Source organism: Misgurnus anguillicaudatus, chromosome 17 (assembly GCF_027580225.2).
Source record: "Misgurnus anguillicaudatus chromosome 17, ASM2758022v2, whole genome shotgun sequence".
In the NCBI taxonomy this organism is placed as follows: Eukaryota; Metazoa; Chordata; class Actinopteri; order Cypriniformes; family Cobitidae; genus Misgurnus; species Misgurnus anguillicaudatus.
In genome coordinates, this window is record NC_073353.2 from 5,577,844 (window position 1) to 5,602,021 (window position 24,178).

General features: G+C 38.2%; 1 protein-coding gene across 4 annotated transcripts in view; it reads right to left on the bottom strand.

Annotated features, from left to right (window-relative positions):
- The window catches only part of adam23b (ADAM metallopeptidase domain 23b), a 58,617-nt gene that overhangs the window by 12,190 nt on the left and 22,249 nt on the right, over positions 1 to 24,178 (bottom strand). For all 4 annotated transcript variants that reach the window (XM_073854879.1, XM_073854878.1, XM_055214936.2 and 1 more), the window contains exons 9-24: positions 23,309 to 23,374; positions 22,908 to 22,976; positions 18,122 to 18,288; positions 17,941 to 18,025; positions 17,464 to 17,551; positions 17,294 to 17,345; positions 13,009 to 13,108; positions 10,443 to 10,514; positions 10,239 to 10,325; positions 6,300 to 6,380; positions 6,145 to 6,195; positions 5,814 to 5,877; positions 5,618 to 5,723; positions 3,662 to 3,781; positions 3,294 to 3,462; positions 715 to 826 (exon numbers count right to left, since the gene is read on the bottom strand). In XM_073854879.1, coding sequence (XP_073710980.1) covers positions 715 to 826; positions 3,294 to 3,462; positions 3,662 to 3,781; positions 5,618 to 5,723; positions 5,814 to 5,877; positions 6,145 to 6,195; positions 6,300 to 6,380; positions 10,239 to 10,325; positions 10,443 to 10,514; positions 13,009 to 13,108; positions 17,294 to 17,345; positions 17,464 to 17,551; positions 17,941 to 18,025; positions 18,122 to 18,288; positions 22,908 to 22,976; positions 23,309 to 23,374 — 1,489 coding nt within the window. The remainder of the gene's footprint in view (positions 1 to 714; positions 827 to 3,293; positions 3,463 to 3,661; positions 3,782 to 5,617; positions 5,724 to 5,813; positions 5,878 to 6,144; positions 6,196 to 6,299; positions 6,381 to 10,238; positions 10,326 to 10,442; positions 10,515 to 13,008; positions 13,109 to 17,293; positions 17,346 to 17,463; positions 17,552 to 17,940; positions 18,026 to 18,121; positions 18,289 to 22,907; positions 22,977 to 23,308; positions 23,375 to 24,178) is intronic.

Consider the following 24,178-nt stretch of genomic DNA (forward strand, 5'->3'; position numbering starts at 1 on the left):
CTGCGTTTATTAGAATATTTTTACACTGAAAGCTGAATTTTGGCACTCCTGCTCAGTAAGCGCTCGCGTCCCACCCCCAACCAAAGTTAAACATTTCAAAGACCACCACTGCAAGCGTATCAGCGTATGCTTAAGCGTACCGCACTCTGGTACAGGAGCGATCACATTAGCCAAACAAACTGTACTTTAAGGGCCAAATGAGGTCAAGCGTACTCGGGTACGGTACACATAGTGTGAGTACACCCTTAATAACACTCTTCATTCACTCAAATTATCAAAACTGTCAAAGAATCTCTTATAATGTTTTTCTCATAATACAGACATACTGGAGCTCTGTCCCTCAAGTTTAGAAGGACCAGCACATCTGATGTTTCTGAATGATGATAAAATAGACAGTGTAGTACAGTAAACACCTCTTCAGGTTCAGAGAAACATGTCTGGTGGATGTACTTGCTAGTTTTAGTCTAGCATTTTGAATTAAAAAGCATTGGATGGAAAACAGCTGGAAATTACAGCTGCTATATCTAACTTTATTTCAAGTTTCAAGACACAAGATTCCCTTTTTCTAATTAGTTGTTAAGAGGCCAAATTCAGTATATGAAATACATTTAGCTCCTGTAAAATCACTACTCGGCTTTGATTGTGTGTGTGTGTGTGTGTGTGTGTGTGTGTGTGTGTGTGTGTGGCAGAGAGAGAGAGAATTAGACGACACACCTTTCGGGCCCTCGTCTTCACTGGGCTTTGGCTCTTTTGGAGGGTCAGGTATACTGCAGTCTGTCCCTGCCCATGTTGAGTCACACGAACACGTGGCCTCATTATTGCACACCTGACAGAGACAATGCAAACATAACAAAATGCGATCATTTCTAGAAATATTATTGAAAATACAGCAGACATCCTGTATCATAATAATTTTCTTATGCAATAAAGTGTATTCATAGTCAATTTACAGTAATACATGTCCATTTATTGTACATAATATGTAGTTATACTCATTCTAATGGGTCATTCTATTAAGTGTTAGCATTTTATGTACTGATGAACTTTCATAAAATCATATAATCCCAAGTACCATAACCGAGAGTCATAACCACCACAGACATCCGGAAACATGTACATGAAGTTTTTAGCAACTTGATATCAACAAGAGGGTCAAGGGGCATTCTCATATAGACGGTTTCATCGGACGCACGTGCACTGACGCGATACACGTATGCATCCGAACTTCCGGTTTCGTTTTTTTAGTGGTCTGACTAGTTGCTAAACTGATCTCTTGAACAAATGCCTCGTCGAAAATAACAAATGTTTTGGTTTCCTAGATAATCTATGTGTTGATTTTTTGCTTGTTCTATAAATAAACTAAGTTTAAATAACTTTGTTGTTATTTATTCTTAGCTGAGTTTCGCCTGAAAAGTCCCCTCCCCTTCTCACTCTCATAATGGTAGAGAGAGGGTGTTACTGCGCCGAGTCGAAGTACTCCCAAAAGTGCTATTACGCCATAAAATGTAGCTCCTCTTTTAAATCCGCTTAGAAAAGCGCTACGTTTTATTTTGTACCACCAAACTTGCTCGTATAACTACTCGTCTTAAATGGGAAAAACGTTGATGTGTTTGGTCACTTCTAACTTTATCTCTAAATGGTAGCATTGAATGAATGGGGCTAAGCTAAATGCTATCGAAGCATCGCAGCGCGCTCCAGCGCTTACGTGCACGCACACAGATGATAGAGGGATGTATCAACAATTCTTAGTTAAGGTAATAACATATTTTAATATTGAAAATGAGTAGACTATTCCTTTAAGGCCCTGCCTTGAACATATTGTAAAATATATTTCAAATAAATCCACAGTAAAATCGGGCTAAAAATTAAACTATACTTTTGTATTGCTCTTTAGATAGATACACTCACTTAAAGGATTATTAGGAACACCATACTAATACTGTGTTTGACCCCCTTTCATCTTCAGAACTGCCTTAATTCCACGTGGCATTGATTCAACAAGGTGCTGAAAGCATTTTTTAGAAATGTTGGCCCATATTGATAGTATAGCATCTTGCAGTTGATGGAGATTTGTGGGATGCACATCCAGGGCACGAAGCTCTCGTTCCACCACATCCCAAAGGTGCTCTATTGGGTTGAAATCTGGTGACTGTGGGGGCCATTTTAGTACAGTGAACTCATTGTCATGTTCAAGAAACCAATTTGAAATTATTTGAGCTTTGTGACATGGTGCATTATCCTGCTGGAAGTAGTCATCAGAGGATGGGTACATGGTGGTCATAAAGGGATAGAGATTTCAGTCAAAGTTGCTCTTCTATCAGCTTGAATCAGTCGGCCCATTCTCCTCTGACCTCTAGCATCAACAAGGCATTTTCGCCCACAGGACTGCCACATACTGGATGTTTTTCCCTTTTCACACCATTCTTTGTAAACCCTAGAAATGGTTGTGAGCATGCAATGCTCAAAATTGCTTAAATCACTTTTCTTTCCCATTCTGACACTCAGTTTGGAGTTCGGGAGATTGTCTTGACCAGGACCACACCCCTAAATGCATTGAAGCAACTGCCATGTGAATGGTTCATTAGAAAATTGCATTAATGAGAAATTAAACAAGTGTTCGTAAAAATCCTTTAAATGAGCATATAACAACGTCTTTGTATCTTTGATAATTATTAGTTTTGCTGTAAATATTAAAAGTATTTCACTTGAAAACTAAAATATAAAATGTGTTAAATCCTATGATAAACACAAGGAAAAAATATTCTTTGCTATGGTCGGTAAGTAAAATGGATACACTTTATTTTGATCTTCCACTTTAGACATTGTACTAATTTGCAACTACATGTCAACTAACTGTAATTAGATTATTACTGTAGTAGAATGTAATGGGTAGGCTTATGTAAGAGGTTAGGTTAGGTGGAATAAGTTGAAATGCACCTGAAAAGATACTTATAGACAGTTCAATGTCTGTTGATGGATCATCACAATAAAGTGTTAGTAGATATTAAGCAGACAATTTATACCGTAAAGATTGGTAGTTGATAAGTAGATGCAAAGTTATCTATGATTAGTAAAATGTCTAAAGTGGGCTATAGAAATAAAGTGTTACCTCACTGCCAGAAAACGCATGTGTCTGAGAGTGCAAGTCTGAGAATGCAAACACAACTGCTGCAGCCAGACCCTTCACTTTAACTGACTGAACACCAGGAGGAGCTTGTGTGTTTAATGTCAATATCCCTGTAGTGTTGTGTACGTGGCTGTGTGCTCAAGGGTTTAGGTTTCAGTACACCCACCCCATAACTGGAACAGACGAGTCCATTGGGTCCAGTAGGGCAGGAGCTCAGGTTCAAAGACTGAATGGGAAGACACTTTCTGTCCAGACACATCATAGATGGACCACATGGAGTTCCATCCTCTACATAACCGACATCAGTCTGATCATCCAGCAACACGTGACCACCGCTGCATGTGTTTATGTGAGGGTGGAGGAGTAAAAACCATATGACAGTTCAGATTATGGTTGACTCATTTGTAAACTAAATCTGATGTATGTTATTAATTATGCATTTATATCAATGTATTTGACTGGTTCGCTGTTAACAATGTATTGTATTTCACTGTTACAATACATTGTTATAAATTAATTGTAAGTGATTCTCACATGCAGTCGATCAGTCTGCCCTGATGATTGAAGTTTGTAGGTGTGATATCTCCTTTTAGTATTCCAATACGAGGGATTTGTCCAGTGTTAGTGCATAACAGATAGCCACAAAATACATCGCTGTAAATATAAAAACAGCACTGTAAAACCCCTTAAAATCACAGTACTTACATTTTGGACAAAACATTAACACATGCTTCTGCAGACAGACAGAGAAGCCAAGTATAGAAGCTAAGACAAGCATCAATATAAATTTATTATATTTTAACCTCTTACATTTTTAAACCCCCAGTCTTGAATTGTAACCTAAGTATAAAACTTTCTATATACTACCTAGCAATCACCCAGAATCATTCTAGTACATTCCTTAACAAGCACCCATAACAGAAACATCTTGGTTGCATAGCTAACCGAAATGTTGTGTTGATGTAGTGACACTAGGAGTTTGCTCTTGAGAGGAAATTTGTTGAGTGGAATTTGCATGCCTTTCAAACTAGGCGGTCGCCTAGGGCACCACCTGCTACAGGGGACACCAAAGAGTGCATATAGATTTTGACTGCTGCTTCACTGACTTGAATAAGTAAAAAATGAGCACTGCAACAAAATAAAAGGTAAACTCTGAATGTAACGTGTTTAACACAGAATGTATAGCAAAATATTTCACCAGCATCAGACAGAAGGTGATATGTGTGATTTGCCAAAAGTATTTTTGCAAATCATTTTTTTACTTTGTTTTTAACAAATATTTTTTCATGATAATTGATATGTAATAAATGTCAAGCAATGCACTTGTGATGATTTGCCTTTAAGAAAATGAAGCATGATTAACTATAATAAATATCATTTTATTTGTAGTTAGTAACCACAAATGTACTATGTTCTCGCTATAATAACAATTGTATTTTAAGCATGGTTACTACAAAAATAAAGCCATGGTTAAAGCGTCCATAACACAAGCTGTTTCTGCGTATCTGATGTTAATCTGGAGTACCTATAGGGTAGTATTACATCCTTCATATTTCCGCAGAGTCTTTAGTTTTATCAGATTTATAAATTACAAATTAGCGATTCTTTCTGATAACGTACCAAAAAATTTGGAAGGAGGAGTTACTAGCTGCGGGAGGAGCAAGTCAGAATCAACACTTTATACAACACTGACTGAATAACTTATGACTCACTGCATGTTCGTGTCATTTATATTAGATGCACTTATGGGCCTATTTCCAACATGACACATCCTTAAATCCAAAAACACACTTTTCTTTCGTGCCATTGTTGAATTTGATATAAAACAAAGCTGTCGCGTGAAGTGATGGCTGTAACTTAGCGTCCTCACCCACTTTCCCGCTGAATGACGTGTGGGCGTGGTGTTCCAGGGGAAGTGCCCATAAAAAGAAATTATATCTATAGCGGACCCCTGATACGTCAGCTGGACCCGTAATCGGAGAATGAAGCTTTCTCTGGGTCCAGAGGGGCTTCTTATGGACATGCTCTTGCAATGATGGCATAATCCACCCACGAATTTTGTCTGAGCAGGGTCAAAACCTAAACAATCCAGACACAGATCGTGGGAGTCAGAGATAAACCAACTGCAACCAGAAGTAAAGGGGCAGAAAGACTTGTTTAAATGTTGCTACCCTCTGTACAAGCTCTTTTGAATGAAAACTTGCTCTTTTAGCAACAGTGGTGAAGCTCTGCCAAAGCTCCCATGGGAAGCAACTGCTGATTCACACCATAAAATTGTAGAAGTCAATACAAGTAGTGTCCGAATTATCACACATATGTGAACGGCTCCGAAGAACAAATCTGAATGTATTGCACGCCATGTATATATATCCTGGGACTGGCCTTTTCCAAAAAGATCAGAGGAGAGACCAAACCCCTAGTGTCACTACATCGACACAAAGTGAATCAAAGTGAATGAGAGAAAGGGAACTACTTCAGCGTTGAACTCACTGTTTACTGCACTGGATCCATTTCTCACCATCCCGACCACAGTTGCCTTTCTCTGAGCCCTCTGTGTTCAGCTTTTCATAACAGAACTTCTCTGCGCTCGCAGCCTCTGTGTGAAGAGCAAAAGGAATTCAACATCTTAATGTTTCACTTTAATCTACTGCACGTGTACTTTACTTGGCCGGTGATGTTGACTCACTTGGACCCCATACATATTTACACTGACTTTCTCTCATCTTGCACTCTCCAGCATAGCAGCGACCCTGAAATCATAACGCAATCTCTGTTCAACTGACCATAAATCTGAACCACTGACCACTAGTGTATATACAGTAGTAAAATTCTAATGGATGTTGCCTTTACATGGTCACCCATTGATAAATAACAACATCATAATTTTAGTAGAGTAATGCATTATTGCTTAATTTATAAATATATTACATTTATGACTTGCAGATGTGTACTGAATATAGCATGATGTGGTCCAGGTTAATGACATTTTAGTATCTGTTTGTGTACTGTAGCTGTACCTGGTTGAGAGAGCAGAAGTAACCGTCCTGCTTGTGTAGATTGGGAGGGCACTGCAGACACACACACACACACACACATGAATGATGAACTCAGTGTTAAGTGTATATTATACAGTGTGTTCCTTCAGGCAGATTTCAGTGAAATGGCCACCGACCTGTCCGGTGTCTCCAGAGCACGTCTCTGAAATATCACAGTCATTCACTGCATAGCGACACGTGAAGCCCCGGGGATAAAACAGACACAGAGACTGTAAGTTATTCGATGCTGCCAGTAGGGTTGTTGACACATTAATTTAGTTATTACAGTTTTTTACAGACGCTAGGACACATTTCTCAATACTTAGGTCACTCTTGCAAAACTCCCCACACAGTGAGCACAACAGAAGTCTATGTGGGCTAAACTGAGGATCAATTATTATTGCTTTGGCACAAAATGCATTCAATGACTACATCTCTCAAATTTCATGAATTCTCTTCTCACTCAAACACAACATCTGACAAAACTCTTTGTAAGTATAGGCCAATTTGCACATGCTTCCATACTGTTTTCAAAACTTAATAATTTGTTCAAAACAATAACATAATACAAAACTGAATAAGACAGCAATTTGCTACAGTAATATTTAAATGAAATATATTTTAAATCTTAAATTTAATGCTATAAAACAATTGGCTAAATGGAGAAGACCGAGCTGAAATGAACTGCTGAAAGTTGTTTAGGAGAACTGTGTGAAGAGTTTTGCAAAAGTGACCTAAGTTTTGAGAAATGTGTCCTAGCGTCTGTAAAAAAACTGTAAAATAAGGCAGCATTTTCTGTGTGATCTGATCTTATATTGGTCACATGTTAGGTCAGTTTTCACCCAACCTAAATGTTTCGACACAGCAGGAAGCAATGTCTTTATATCAGCTTGTGTTTCCAATCACCTGTGTTTATATACAGTGCCTTGTAAAAGTATTCATACTTAATTAACTTTTCCACATTTTTTTCACATTACAACCACAAACAAAATTGTATTTTGGGGGGATTTTATATGATAGACCAACACAAAGTGGCACATAATTGTGAAGTGGAAGGAAAATGATAAGTTGTGTCCAATTTTTTTTTACAAATAAAAATCTGAAAAGTGTGGGGTGCATTTGTATTCACCCCCCTTTACTCTGATACCCCTAACTTAAGTCCACCTGTGTGTAATTAATCCCAGTATAAATACAGCTGTTCTGTGAAGCCCTTAGAGGTTTGTGAATGAACGTGAGTAAACAAACAGCATCATGAAGATCAAGGACCAAACCAGACAGGTCAGGAATAAAGTTGCGTAGAAGTTTAAAGCATTATGCTGTGTTTACACCAGCCGCGGTAGAGGCGTGAAGCGCGAGTGATTTCAATGTTGTCAATGTGAAGACGCGTTGACGTGCGCCTGGAGGTCTCGCGCCGCGCCAAACGCCTATTTCGCACCATTAGTCACTCATTCAACCTAAAGGAACGCTTGATATTGTCCGAAGCAGTCACCCGTAAGCAGCCACAAGTTCTTATTTCTATAGAGAGAGGAATAAAAAGGACCTCGCTTGGAAGAGTGTCAGTGAGGACATTGGGCAACCTGGTAAGTTGTAATACACATTTCACTTTTGAGTCACGTGACGTTTATCGACCTGCGCTGTTTATTTTCCCCCTATAGTAAGGTTACCAAATACAAACTGGTAACTCTCTCGATAAATGCACAATCAACATCAGTCATCTTGCAAACAGACAACCGCATAGCACTTGCTCCTCCCACAAGACAAGGATTTTGCCTCTGAGGTGCATCAAATGCTTGCTTTTTCCGCGCGTCTACTTCGCTCTAGACGCGCGAATGCATTCAAACTGTTCAAGCGGCCTAAAACGCAGTTGGTGTAAACGCAGCATTAGGTTATAAAAAATATACCAAGCATTTAACATCTCACAGAGCACTGTACAATCTGTAATTCGAAAATGAAAAGAGTATGGCACTGGCACAACTGCAAACCTACCAAGACATGGCCGTCCACCTAAATTTACAGGCGGGCAAGAAGAGCACTAATCAGACAAGCAGCCAGGAGGCCCATGGTAACTCTGGAGAAGCTGCAGAGATCCACAGCTCAGTTGGGAGAATCTGTCCACGGGACAACTATAAGTCGTGCACCTCACAAATCTGGCATTTTAGGCTAAATGCAAAATTCTATGTGTGGCGAAAACATGTTGTGGGGATGCTTTTCTTCAGCAGGGACAGGGCAGCTTGTCAGAGTTGATAGGAAGATGGATAGAGCCAATATTAGATAGAAAACCTGTTAGAGTCTGCAAAAGACTTGAGACTGGGGATGAGGACCTTCCAGTAGGACAAAGACCTTAAACATATAGCCAGAGCTACAATGAAATGTTTTAGCTCATAGCATATTCATGTGTTAGAACGGCCCAGTCCAGACTCATCTCCATCCAATCGGAGTGAGCTTGAGCATTTTTTGCAAACAAGATGGGCAAAAATTTCACTCTCTAGATGTGCAAATCTGCTAGAGACCCCCAAAAAAACTTGCAGCTGTAATTGCAGAGAAAAGTGGTTCTACAAAGTATTGACTCAGGGGTTCTGAATACAAATGCCACACTTTTTTTTTTTATTTCTTTGTAAAAAACTTGTGGATACCATTTAGGGCTGTGCCGATAGACTACGATACTGTTATATTATTATATGGTTATGTAATATATTTGGTCATACAACTGCACTTCATATCATTTTTACTGTAGCATTTTTGTGAAAAACGTCTGATCACTGCCACAACCCTTCGCTTTTATTACTTATGGTCAAACTATAGTGCATTTTTAAGTATATGCAAGGGTCCACGTTAAATGCGTGTGACACTCATCAGTTAAAGGTATAGACGTACTTCTGCTTGTGCTGCTACTATTAATATGTATGGGTATAGTTTTGTGATGTGACTGGATTAGTAATTGTATTTTTGTTATTATTTTATTTGTTTGAATTATTTTTTTGTATTGTGCAACTCTGTGGACCCCAGGAAGATTAGCAACCACTTTGTGGAAGCTAATGGGGATCCAAATTAACAATAAACAATAAACAATCAGAAGATCGTGTGTACTGTATTGTACATGTAATTTGCGCATGCGCCTACAGGAGAGTGTAGTATGTAGTCCAGGAGATGCATTGCATTTTATCACAATGGGTTAAACATCTGCGTCAAATAAACTATACTTTGCAAGGCTGTGCGTGAGACCGTGCATATGTTTGCATACACGTAAAAACAGACTATACTCTGGGCTTTAGTGTCTTAAAGTTCCAGATGTGTGTTTGCAGTTCTAAATGTGCCTGTTTTAAGTCTTTATCTAGTGACTTTCAGTTAAAAAACAGATAGAGATTTGTTAAACCGTGTACAATGACAATAAAGTCTATGTTATCTTATATCTTTTATTTAAAGGGGCCATGGCACAAGACTTTTTTAAGATGTCAAATAAATCTTTGGTGTCCCCAGAGCACATATGTGAAGTTTTAGCTCAAAATACCATATAGATAATTTATTATAGCATGTTAAAATTGCCACTTTGTAGGTGTGTGCAAAAATGTGCCGTTTTGGGTGTGTCCTTTAAAATGCAAATGAGCTGATGAAATTCAAACACTGATCACAATGATGGTGGTTTGTTGCAATTAAAACTCAATTGTGTTTTTTCTGCACTAAATGGCAGTGCTGTGGTTGGATAGTGCAGATTAAGGGGTGGTATTATTATAATAAGAGATACTTATGACATCATAAGGAGAGCCACATTTTTTCATGTGCTTGTAGAGAATGGTTTACCAAAACTAAGTTGCTGGGTTGATGTTTTTCACATTTTCTAGGTTGATAGAAGCACTGGGGACCCAATCATAGCACTTAAACATGGAAACAGTCAGATTTTCATGCCATGGCCCCTTTAATGCTATGACCAGATCTGACTAGCATGAAAATGTTGTATTGATTTTGAAAATTTTGACTTATTTGATTGATGAATCAATATGAAGTGTGTCGGCTATACTCATAATGTACCCAGTGTGTGTGTGCGTGTGTGTGTGTGCGTGCGTGTGTGTTTCTCTCACCAGACAGGAGTTATTGCAGCAGGGTCCATCACTGCAGTGTGCACCATTCGACAGTGAACACTTCTTACAGCATTCTTTAACACAATCCTGTAAGCCACACAAGAGTCAGTCAATACTGCAGTCAGCTAATATCATATACATGTATGTAATTTAGAGATTCTGTTATGTACAGTACGTGCAGTCTAGTGTATGAGTAAAGCGTACATCTCTCGGCCCACAGTCGCACTCTTCTCCCGCTTCCACGTATCCGTTTCCACAATCTGTGGCTTCAAAGAGCTGCAATACAAACAGAGAGAATATTCCAGCCAGCTGTGAGCCAATGGCAGCGCTATCTGATGTCATGTGACCCCTGCTGAGGGCTCTCTCTCTCTCTCTTTCTTCTGTTGCTGCAGACATTTAAATTAACTCATTCTGTGTGTGATAATGATGAGAGGTGTGGGAGATGAAGCAAACCACAATATCAAACATCTCAGGGTTCCTGTCTGTGCCAAACAGACACACCCAGAACAATAATGAGATGTTACATGCTTTCTTCAAAGACTATTTGGACTTAGAGGTCTTTACGGGTCCACTTAGATCTGAAAACCCACGGTCTGACCCGAGACCGAAGTGGGTTCTGGTCTAAAAATTTCATGTGTGCATCAGACACGGGTCGGGTGATATTGGCGGCATCGGGTCTCAGGTAATAAAAAATTAGAAGACCCTAGAAGACCCGAATTATCTTGCGTGTGCATCGAGTCCTTTTCTAACCCCTCCACTGTTTGCCAAGAGCACTTGTGACATTGTGTGCCTGGCGGTAGGTTAATTTTCTTTGAACCAGACCAGTCAATAAATGTTAAATGCACACTGTACATTTCTTTGGACCCGAGAAGACAAAGTTCTTTTAAACGGTCACATCTCTGATCCACATGAAAAAGAAAAGAATCTCTATATTGGATGACATTATAGATTTTCATTGGTAATTGTAGTGTAAGCAAGTAATGCGTTCATCAATACGGTGGTTTGCTCTCTTAAAGGAATGTTCAATACAAGTTAAGCTCTGCTGTCGATTGCTACAGACAATAATGGTGCAGAAAATCTATGTCGCAAGACTAAGAAAAATGTTAAAATAACACACTGAATGGAAATTACATCCACATTAGTGTAATAAAATCACTTACTAACCTTGTCTGAGTAAAGTTGCATCCAAGATTATAACTTGAGTGCATTACTGTAAACACAAATTGTATTTGCTTTACAAACTGAAGCAGGATTTTAAAGCTATCATTTCTTTTGTTCATTAATGCAGATCACTGTTGATACAGAATAACTTGTATTGAATCCAGAACATTCCTTTAATCAAAAGGTGGGACTTTATTTTCTTACGACTGCCATGGTCATAGGCGTCATGGCCATTCACGTGCTCCCTCAGATTTTTGAGCCAAGTGGATTTTGCAAACAACCTATTAATAAATTCTATTAAGCATCTTTTCATATGTCACTTTGTTACATTGGCAAAATATGATCAGCTCTTCACTTTTCTGAGATTTTAAATCACGTGCATGCGTTATTGTGGACACAATTAATTATTAATCAATTATACAAACCAAGACGCAACAGCGCTGGTGCCATCATTGTGCACGGTTGCAGATTAACTGTGTCTAAAATGATAGTTCGGAGTCCATTTCTTATGTTCATATCTAGATTCACCCGAATCATTATGTTCTCTGACTCCGACATCAAATATGATGCAAAAAATGCATTCCTATAATAATTTTATATAAATATGTTGGTAACACTTTACAATAAGGTTATTATGCATTAGCTAAAATAACCTAACAATGATCAATACTTTTACAGCATTTATTAATCTTAGTTCATGTTAATTTCAGCATTTAATGATATATTTATAAAATCAAGCGTTGTAACTGTTTACATTCATTAAAGGGACAATAAGTAGGATTTACCCCCATCTAGTGGTGAAATTGTATTTTACATTCAAACGAATAGTGCTCTCTAGCGCCTCGCTTTTCCAAATGCGTGTTGCAACTACTGTAGCCGTTATGTAATCGCTGATCTCCTTGTCCGTTTCAGCTAGTTCACGTGTTCTGAATGAAAACGCGTTGTGGAAACGCATTGGTAGGCTAGTGCTTTACACTTAAAACCCTACTTACTGTCCCTTAATGCTCCATGAAGTAACATGAATAACTGTATGACATTAACTAACATTAATACATGTTGAGAAACTATATTGTTCACTTTTTGTTCATGTTAGTTAATGCATTTACCAATGTTTACTAATACAACCTTATTGTAAACTGTTAGGTTCACCAATGTGTTTATAGGGTAGCTTTTAAAAATAATGTGCTTTCAATGCAATTAAATAAATAATAAAGCAAAAATGTAGACTACAACATTACATTTTGATCTGCTTATGCTGCATCTAATGTTTCTGTGATGCAGTGTTTGTGTTGATCATTATAGCCAATCACAGACGTTACATGACTGTTGAGTGAGTTTATCATTAATGTGTAAAACAGCAATTAAAGTCATTCATAAATGCATCTCTTTTGTCTGTGTAGTCTATAAGAATATGGCGTACTTAAGGTTTTGATGTTTAATTGATGTTAATAATTATGATTACAGTATGAAGGGTAGGTGTACACACTGTGCCCCCTTAAAAAATGTGGTGCATGACGCCCCTGGCCATGGTGATCAAATTTCTGAGATAGGATTTCTATGTCTTGTCTCATTTTATACTGTCTGTGTATGCTTCATTAAGATATCTGACCTTGTTGGGTTTATTAAAGAGACAGGATCCTCCCCCCTTCAACAGGAACTCTTTAAAATCAGTGATACTGCACTTGGAGAAGGTCCGTGAAGGCTGGGCCCTGGAGACAATGAAGAGATTTCATAGATGTTAATAGCTGCTGTCATTTTTCTTCCTATTTCCCAATTTCTGTTCACATACAAATTGAAACAAGTGCTCAGAGTTTTTACCACACTTCGATATTTATTGAGAAGCATTTTGTTTAAAGGGATAGTTCAGCCAAAAATGACATTAATCCCATGATTTACTCACCCCCCGAAGCCATCCAAAATGCACATGTCCATCATTTTTCAGACAAACACATTTTCAGTTATTTTAGAAAATGTGATAGAGAAACCTTCGTAAGCTGCGTAATCTCTTATCTTAAATGCGGACGCGACTAAGATGGCGGCATTACCGGAAGCGGGTTAATTTCATTTATAAAGTTTTAAATGTGGATATTTCTACAACAAAACTTCTGATTACCCTCAGAAGGCCTTTGTTTATCATCGTGGAGCCGTTTGGATTTATTTTGTGAAGGATAGATGCACATTTTTTGGACTTGAAGCACGTGGACCCCATAACTTTACATTTGATTAACTGAAAGATCTAACATTTTCTAAAACAACTGAAAATGTGTTTGTCTGAAAAATGATGGAAATTTATGTAAAGTAAAAACCACAAAACAAGGAAATGATTAAATATACAGTATAGCCTATATAATAGAGTACTATTATTGCAAATGTAACAACACAAAGCCGTCTGATTGAAGATAAAAGCTTTCATGTTTACATCAGTGACAATATACTTCATCAAGATAATAAAAGCTGCATGTTTGCCATTGTAGTTTACTTTAGAGACGTTCGTAAATGATGGTTGCACACCGGTCTGTTATTGTGACGACATCTCCAAGCCCCTAAACATGACATGGCACAAAGCCAAACGTCAAATATGGTTCCCAGTCCTTCAGTAGGAATGTCTGGCTACGTGAGACGAGCAGTCTCTCAGTAAGCAGGACAACTCCACCTGTGGAGCCGAAAACCTTGTGAAAAACCAGACTTAGCCAAGAGGGCCTCTTCTTATGACACGTCACAGCTGCACCCTATAACTTTTGTATATATATATATATATATATATATATATATATATATATATATATATATATATATATATATATATATATATATATATATATATATATATATATTTATACAACAGTTCTTTCTGGTTCTCGAATCTGATTGGCTAAGACCTGTGCGATATTGTGCTGATATCGGCACTGTAACCTCTTCACCTTTCGTATCATTCCGCCACCTAGTGAATGGAGGTCCTAAGCAGGCTCATCTCTGAATGGAAAAACACAGACGCCCTGTTTTGAATCACTCTCCGTTTGTCTCATTAGTTTACTAGCTCATAAATCAGTCTGTGAATCCCCAATCAGAAGTTATTAGTCAAAGATCAGCGCTCTTGGATGTTACGTTACAGTTAATGGGACAAATGTCTTGTCACATCGTGTGGATTATTAACACTTGGAAAGAGGAATATAAACACTCGTTTTTTTCTGGAGCTATATTTCTTATCAGAACGCGAAAACACCGTGAAACTGCAGGTAAGCACCGCAGCTTTTAAATGTGGACATTGATAATTTACTTTATCGTGACCTGACTATTAAAACATGTTATGTGATATGGCCACTGGTATATTTATAAGCAGCATGCAAAAACATATCTCTGACACTTATAAAACACCGTTTTATATAGTACTGACCAGAACAAAGTTTAATAATAATAATCGAGTGCTCGTATCACGTTAAGAATAAATGAGAAAGCAATAGTAACGTTATACAAGTAGTTTTATTAACTTTTACCTCGCGCCAAAACAATAACAACACAAAAGACACTAAATATGAATTAAAAAACAAGTAATAGTTTGATCATGACACCAAATACTGCTGATTTGATCTTATTTTGACGATCATAAACAAACAAGGCCAACATGAGAGCCAGGGTATCTCTTTCAGAGATGTAGCCCAGAGAGGGCGGTGGTCAGCGGGGCAAGTGAACACTGACGTCCGCTCATGCTTTGGTTCTCATTCGTACCGAATCTCACTAAGCAAACGTTCAAACAGGCGATATCTTTACTAATCGACTGCAGATTTAAATATAATACATATACATTCTCGACTGAACTAATCTTAAAACTACACTTTGTGACCAAGAAACGGTAATATAAAGTAACGGCTTTTCCGTCCATTGAGTTGTTATGAGCTTCAAAGCAGCCGAAAGTTTTACCTGTCATTCTGGCCGCCCTCAAATCCGTGGCGGAAGAAGTAGTTCTCAAACAAAGAGGCTTTTAAAATAACTCCGTTGTTGTTTTCTAGTTTTCGTTTTTCAAACGTGTGCCGTCGAACTGTTGTATAAAAGCAATATCGCTCTCGGAGTCGTGTGATATAGCTCTATATCATCACGGCTGTGATTGCCTCCGGCACTCGGCCTGCGGCCTCGTGCCTCTGGCCTAATCACAGCCGTGATGATATAGAGCTATATCACACTCCTACTCGAGCGATATTGCTTAAATATATATATATATATATATATATATATATATATATATATATATATATATAAATGCTTAGAATTACTTTTGTAGACAAAAATATACCTGTGCCAAACCGATTAATTTTTGTTATTAGAAAACTTAAATTTTATTTAAAAAATATTATTTTTGAAATAGATGACTTACACTGAATATTGAAGAAAAAGCAGCCAATAAGAGCCTAGATTAAATATGAACTCCTTCTATACTCTTTAAAAAAATTTCTAAATTGAAAATTTAAGAAGCTTCTTAAAAAAAGACACGCATACGGTTCAATAATTTCTAGGCAAAGAGTGACTGAAAAAATATAATTTTTATTATTAATTATGCATCGCAATTATGCATGACGTCTCGCAGTACCCAGATGAGACCGTTTTATTCATTTTTGGCAACTGTTATCTGGGAATAACAAACCTTGAAATTCCTCAACTGGACAATCAAAATCAAGAAATCTAGAGCATCGTGTAATACGTAATATGCATATAACAGAGAGACCAGAATGTTAATGCCTTTGTGTGAATGGGCTCTATCTTACACCCGGCGCAATGCAGAGAATGCGTGACGCAAGTGTCTCTTGCTAGTTTCCACCCTGCGCAATTATCATTTTCACGTTTAACGCCACGTTGTTTAAATAGCAAATGCATTTGCGCCCCCTTTTGCGCCCATGGGCGCTCTGGTCTAAAAACGAGGTGTGTTCAGGCGCATTGTTGGCGCGTTGCTATTTTGAGGCAACTAAAAAAGACTACTTTATTATTGAGTCTCTTGGACATAAATGAGGACTAATTATGAGACGTTAGAAGGCACAAAGAGCTGCTTCACCTGCAGCCTGGTAAGTAAATAAAAGCTTTGCTTTAAACAAATGCATCTGTTTTTAAATGTTTTTTTTAAATGCTACCTCACGGATTTATTGTATATGATGACTCTGTACCTGTGGATATGGTGAGATGAAAAACATTTTAAGTAATGTTTAAAAAACGCTGTCTAAGTGCTGAAACGTGCGGAGAGCCGTTTGTAAATTCTTTATCTCCTGTTTGTTACAAATAAAGTATTTTTAGAGTACAAACCTTTTCTTACATACTTGTAAATTATTTTTTGATGATATTGGATAGCCATACATTTAAAGCAATTAAAAGCCTGTTTTTTTACTTTCATGACTAAAAGAAAACGGGTTTTAAAGGTTTTAATAAAAAAATAACATTTCAATACAAGTGAAAAACAACACAATTATTTAACATGAATCTTAAACTGGGAATCTTCTTTCTCCGCTTAGTTTTTCAGTTTACATAGTGCCAACGCAACTGGCTTTTAAAGGGGATGAGAGCTGAGACTCTCATTGGTTTATTGCACGTTACGCCCAAAATACTCCCATTACTCATTAAAAAAATAGGACCAACCCTTTTTGACCATGCGCTCGGCGCACAAACCATTTTCCCATCGTTGAATTAGCAAAAGTGGATTCGGACACGCCCATTTAGACGTTGCGCTGTGCACTTTAGACAATGCGCTTAGATCGTTAAAATAGGCCCCTATGAGTGCATGCACATTCTCTGACATGTGGATGATCAATGATCAAAAAGAATATAAAATGTTTGTCATATTGTATATCGAATATTGCATTATTAAGAAAGCCATCGTATTTTTGCAGTTGAAGCCCTAGTTTGTAGCATCTCACCCAGTGTCTTCCATGATGCAGCCAATCCAAGACTTCACGCAGCCACACTCTTCTGAACACAAACACACAAACATACACAAACATTTGTCAACGATTGCACAATTTAAGTATTTTACATGTGTCAGTATCAAAGTAGATCATAATTTTTCATTAGATAGTGTGCACTTTACTTCTCTTTGATGCTGTGTCCCACTGAATGCCAAGATTCTGAGCCAAACTCTGGGACAGCAGGAGTGCCATTGTCCATGTGGACCCATACTGCATATAAACGACACACATGGTGCAGTTAATGGAGATAAAATGTGATTTCCGGGATCTCGATTGTAATGTGACCTCTCTAGAGTTACTCAAGAGTGAACAGCTGAAGAAATTGCAGCTTTTTCTAAGAATGAGATCACTGTTAGTCAATGATGTTCCCTGTCATAAATCTTATTTTAACAAAACGCCTTTGGGAGGTGATGGAACGGGGGGATACCAAACAGAAACGGCAGCTGACAAACTCTACAAAAATCTTGGTGATGCAATCATGTGAAAACACATCAGAATGTCAAAGAATTACTACAAATATCTTGTCGAACCCACATGACGTTTTTTTGGGAGGCCGGTGTTTTTGATTGATTGGATTTTTATATCCCTGATCCTCTTACCTCATTCACTCCAACGCCACGACTCACAGAACACATCCCTCCGAAATACGCCGCACTGCTCCGTGGATAGTGAAATGTGACATTACTGCACACAGAAGAGAATTGAACATACACAGTCTTCATTACTGTACAGGAGTGTGTATTATAAAAGCATTTATGAACAGACACTGAATGCACTTACGAAAATAGATGCACAGCATCCGCGTGCTGTCTGATGTGCTGCTGTCGGTATTTGGAAAAGTGCTTCAGCATGTCAAATGGAATGACACTGATGGGAATGTGATCCCTGTCTGTCCACATCTCCACAGCAACCAGAACCACACGCGTGTTTAGATGCTCTTTAAAAATCTTTCACAGAAAGTCAGAAAGAGTAAAATAACAAGATGAGCCACAAAAGATGAAGATAAACACATGGTATATAAACAGAGGAGGAGAAGAATAAGAAAAACAGAGCAACCGAGTTTTAAAAACACAATCTGTTTACACTTTTCAGGGTTATCAGCATGTGATTTTTTTCCCTTTCGACATAATGAACTGGGATGTACTAGTCAACATTTGAAGTGGATCAAAAAAGTTAATCAAAGTTGTCCTAATACAAGAACGGGTATTGTTTAAAACACAAAGACAAATTTTATGAAAGGTTGATCCACTTCAAATGTTGACGAGCAAATTTGTTAACCCAGAAAGTGCACAAAGTTTTTGGCCTCTAAAGTTGGGAGTCGACTCTGAAGCACGTTTATGAGTCATATTATTTTCTAATCTCTTGTCTGTCTACATAAGAAGGAAACTGATAGAAATGAAAGATAGATTAAATTAGTTTATACCATGGTCTGTTTAAATACTCGATTCTGATTGGTTGGAAGGTGTGCAATAAAACCGTTTTAATGCACAGGTAGTTCCAGTCAGTTTGATTACAGTTAGATATTAATCCTCTACTATAAACATTGGTAACCATAGTAACACAGTTACACTTGCAGAGAGAGCGAGAGAGAAAGCGAGCGAGCGAGTGAGACCTGAGTGCGTCTCTCTTTAAAGTGCGTCTCTCTTTAAAGTGCGTCTCTCTTTCTCCATCTCTCTCTCTCTCTCTGGTGCTTCTCTTTTAGATCTCTGTCTATCTCTTTTAAAATATCGCTTCGATTTTTGTTTTCATTTAATGTAATACATTTGAATAAATGTAATGTGTCCTTATGTAGTAATCGTGGTTAGAGACGCCGATTTTATTTCACACTTTATATAAATTACATGATTAGTTCAAATAAAGATTGCATTGTCACTGTCAGTGTTGCCTGTCATCCATAAATTATTTTAATAAATCAATTTAAAGAATCATTAAGTTAGCTATATGCTTAAGCAACGAGGGGATAGACTTTAAAGAAGAGACGCACACAGCCACAGGTAACTCGCGCACGCATCTCTCTCTCTCTCTCTCTCTCTCTCTCTCTCTCTCTTTCTCCTTCTTTCTCACTCTCTCTCTCTCTTCTCTTTCAGTTCTCTGTCTCTCTCTTAATGAATTTAAATAAATGTGATATATAAAAGCAATACAATGGCACTACTTTATTTAAAGCGGACGGAGTGCGAGCCTTAACTTAAGAAAATGACCGTCATTTTTACCTGTCTGTTAAAAAATTACACTGTAAACATTAATTACAGCTTTAACTTGGCAAATAACCAAAGTATAAGTGGGATAATCCACGGCTAGCCATGCATTAAAGGGTTTTAATGCACTTCGCAGAGGCAACCAATACGTTGTGCATTAAAACCCTTTAATGCATGGCTAGCCGTGGATTATCCCTTACAAACGTATTTGGCGTGGTGTCCAGGGAGAGGGCTCTAAGCTTGGTAACTGGTCCAAACACAGAGTACCCCCCCAGGTTTAGGAAGTAACCTGATAAGTGAGAGGAGACGGGGTGGTAGTGCAACTTTAGGTGAGTCATTAGCCGTTTCTCAATACCAAGTACGCCAAACTCGGACTTGTGTCCTTCGTAGTTCGAACTTGCAAGTTCTGACTCGGAAGAACAAACTCCTGACGTGAAATGCATTCTGGGAAACTTCGCTGTCATAAGTCCACACAAGTCTCCTCTGATGCATCCTCGATAAAATGGGCGGATCAAGAACACATCTGGGGATTTTATATGAACTTGGGCTTGATGCGAACTTTGAATTGGAACAGTACTTGGGCCGCGACTGATGACGTTTCACAAGTCCACAAGAACGCAAGTACAGACAAGAACGCATATTGAGAAACGGCTATTATGTGACTTTGACTGTGATTATATATAGGCTTGCTTTCATGCTGATTGGGTAAATATGTTGATTACTGATTGTAGACAGCTGGTGATACTTGAGTAGCTTATTTGACTTGTTCCTCCCAAACTACGTTAATAAAACATCATTTGTTGTGTTCCCGTCATTTTACTGATGATTGCTTCTCCAATCTCGGTGAGTTCAAGACAGGATTTGCTAAATGTTTGGCCATGAAAGATGGTTCAGTACCCAATTTATTTGGACTAACCAGTGATGGACAGTAACGCGTTAGAAGATTACTTTTGCAAAAGGGAGTACAATTGCAAAAACAGTGATTAGATTACTGTTACATCCTCGTAAGTAGACTGTGTTACTGCGTTTTTTAACCTTGATTTTGTTTCATGAGACTGTCTCGTGTCGTGACCGTCGAGTCGAGTGACAATGACGTATGAGCCCCGCGGGAGACAACATGGAGGCGGAAGAGAACAAGACTATGCATCGTTTAATGCTTGGAAGTACCGACATTACTTTGAGTTTAACTCAGTTAAAGGTGACAAAAACAGCAGCGTCCACTGTACACTCTGCTTGGGAATAAAACTTTTATCTACAGCGAAAAATTCCACCTCAAATCTGAGCAAACACCTAGCAAGCCGGCACAGGAATGTGAAACTTACTGAAAAAACCCTGAACCCCCGAGCAGACATGACCACTGCGGCTCCATCTAGGGTGGCCATTCGTGCCAGTTCCGCCGGACACGTCCCGAACATGTTTTCAGGTGCGTTCTCCGGAAGTTGCGCTGCTCGACCGCATGCGTCATCGAGGTTCTCACATTTCAGTTAAAATACATTAGAAAATTAAGATTTCTTTCTTTTAAGACATACAACCATTAAAGTTTCATTTTTACCTTGAAATGTAACGGTTGCTTTTCTGAAATTGAACCCGAAATATTAAACCTTGATGACGTATGCGGTGACCAACGCGACTTCCGGAGAACGCACCCGAAAACATGTTCGGGACCTGTCCGGCGGAACTGGCACGAATGGCCACCCTAGCTCCATCTCATACAGTGTTACGATGCAAATAGTCCTCAGATTGTATATTATATTCTATTACAAGACGTTCATGCAAAATCTGATGTAAACAACAGACTATATATCTATATTTCATGGATTATATGCATTTGTGGACAAAAATGGTCATTGGATGTATTCTATTAGACGCTTTCATGGGTTAAACACACATCTGAAACAGACTGGATTCGACTCGCGATCTTTATATATCAACACAAAGGTAAGAAGTCCCGTTTATATTTTGCATGTTGTCATCTGGACTTCTGTCACAAAATACTACATTTGTGATGCTAGAGCATCTGTATCTCAAAACAGAGACCATACACTGATGCTAAACCCGCAGACCTTTTAAACGATGTATAATAATGTTAATATTATTTGTGTTTGTAGGCAGTAGGCCATATAGATATTGTTAGCAGCGTTAAAAAAAACAACGTCATCACGCCCACGAATTAGTGCGCGTCGAAAGGTTAAAAAAGAGAATGTTTCATTTGATTCAATTTTAGATGATGGAATATGCAGAAAGAATAGAATTAGGCTGAAAGGTCTGTTGCTTTATAGCATATTCAGGTCGTGCATCGTGTTTACTAGTAAACTAGTAAAGTAGCTAATTACTTTTGAAAATAAGTATTGAAAATAATTAGTAAAGTAACTGGATTACTTTCTTGGAGAATTAATCAGTAACTAATTACTATTTCCAAGTAACTTGACCAACACTGGGACCTATGTCTCCTTACCACAACCTGTAAGTATGATTATTACTTTTATTATGTTTTAATATTTTCCAGAGTGTTCTGAATGTCTCGTTTACTGTAATGTCTTCTCACCCAACTGAAAAATCCAGCAAAGACCAGCATAAGCTGGTAGCTGGTTTTAGGTGGCAGTAGCTGGTCTAAGCTGGTCCTCCCAGCCTGGCAAAGCTGGTCAAGCTGGTGGGTCAGCTGGTCTTCCAGCATGACCAGCTAAGTCCAGCTAGACCCACTTAAAACGTGACCAAAACACAGCTAGACCAGCTTGCTACACCAGCAATACCAGCTAAAACCAAGCTGGAAGACCAGCTAAAACCAGATCACCAGCTTATGCTGGTCTTAGCTGGATTTTTCAGTAGGGCAGCAAGTCATGATAGCACTCGGTCAATGCATGTTGCGCTATTGTTTACTGTGCAGAAAACCCAATCATAACTGTGTCAGTTGACCAATCAGAGCAGAGTAGGCTACCGAAGCGAATCGTTTGGGGATCTCTGAGAAATGAGGTAATATTAATTTTATATTTTGAGAAAATTACAGTGTTTTTTTGACCTTGCATGCATGCAAGAATCCTTAACAATATCAGAAATAGATCACTGGCACTTTAACATTGATAAATAACACAAGCAATAGGCTTTATGCCCAGCTGCACTACTTCCTGAACTTCAGCCAGCTCCTTGTTTCCTTTCTGCCATTATTGGACAAACTGATTAATCCAGGTGTGTCTGATTGTTGTTGTTGTGACTACTGAGGTCAGGCACACCTGGATTAATCAGTTGGTCCAATAATGGCAGACAGGAAACAAGGAGCTGGCTGAAGTTCAGGAAGTAGTGCAGCTGGGCATAAAGCCTATTGTGAGCACTATTGATCAGTAAGAGGTCATTTTAAAATCATAATTTTAACTCACAGCATCCACCAGGTTGACCACAGACTTGGCATAATTCCGTGTGTGCTGTTTGGTCTTATGTCTCTTAAACTGTGAAAAAATGTTGATATAATTATAAAAACATTAAACAATCAAAGCATCAAACACTAACACAGAACACATAAATGCCGCCCTTATTGAGGCAATTAAACATTTCTCAACACTAATACTTTGATCATCTCAATAGAATGAGTCTGGAGAACAGAGACATTTTTCACCATTCATCGTGTGTTTTTGGAATGATGGACACAGGAAAACCACATTCCCTAAGATGCTACGCTTGGACAAATTTTCAAAAAGCGTCTCTATAATAGACTCCTGTAATAAAATTTGACATATTACAATATTATGTAGCATTTGTATGCTCCTCCCCACACACATACCATGTTGTGGTCAATGACGATCATCAGTTCAAGGTACTTCATCTCCTCAAACACATTCCTGGGCATCTGTGAGACAAAAAGCACATTTACACTTTGCAGTAAGACTTCAGCTGTTATATGTGCTTTATTGAATGGGCTACAAGTTAAAATATCAATTCTAGCAAAAAGCTGCTTTTAACTTTGTGTGATAAAGGATTGTGCCTCAGCTGGAAAGGGTTTTTAAATGCATCTCTCTAATTCACTTTGGTTTTACTAGAGCAAAATGCACGGACCACCTTTCACATACTATTTGTAATGTTCTATGTTTTGGGATGCACTAATCCAGTGGCGAGGCTACGTAAGGGTCAGGGTGGCACTGGCCCATTCAGATTGACGGCTGGCCCACCCAGTCAGAAGAGACACAAAATATTTTTGTGGAAGAGCTGAAGAAATTAAGCATAAATTATAATAATATATTTAATAATAATTGCTCAAATATGCATTATTCAGAAATAAATATTTATAAAGAAAGTTTATCAGGTGCATGTGCTTATGCAAATGTTAACATTCAAGCCATTTTAAAAAATTTGAGCGTGAGAAGATGCTAAAGTGAGCTGTTTTATGTGCGCACAGACGCACACACATACTCAAATGGACATAAACTCATAAGCGCACACAAGGAGACGCGCGTATCAAAAAGCACACAAACGCAGAATCTCTATGCGCTTGACAGGACACATACGCACAATATTACCTCAAAATACGACAGTCTTGGCAATTATTTTCAGTCAGTTATGTCTTAAATTGAACGCAAACCGTTCAGAAAGAAATTTAGGCTATGTTTACATTAATGCGTTTATCCTTTAAAACGCTTTACTTTTGCTACGTTTA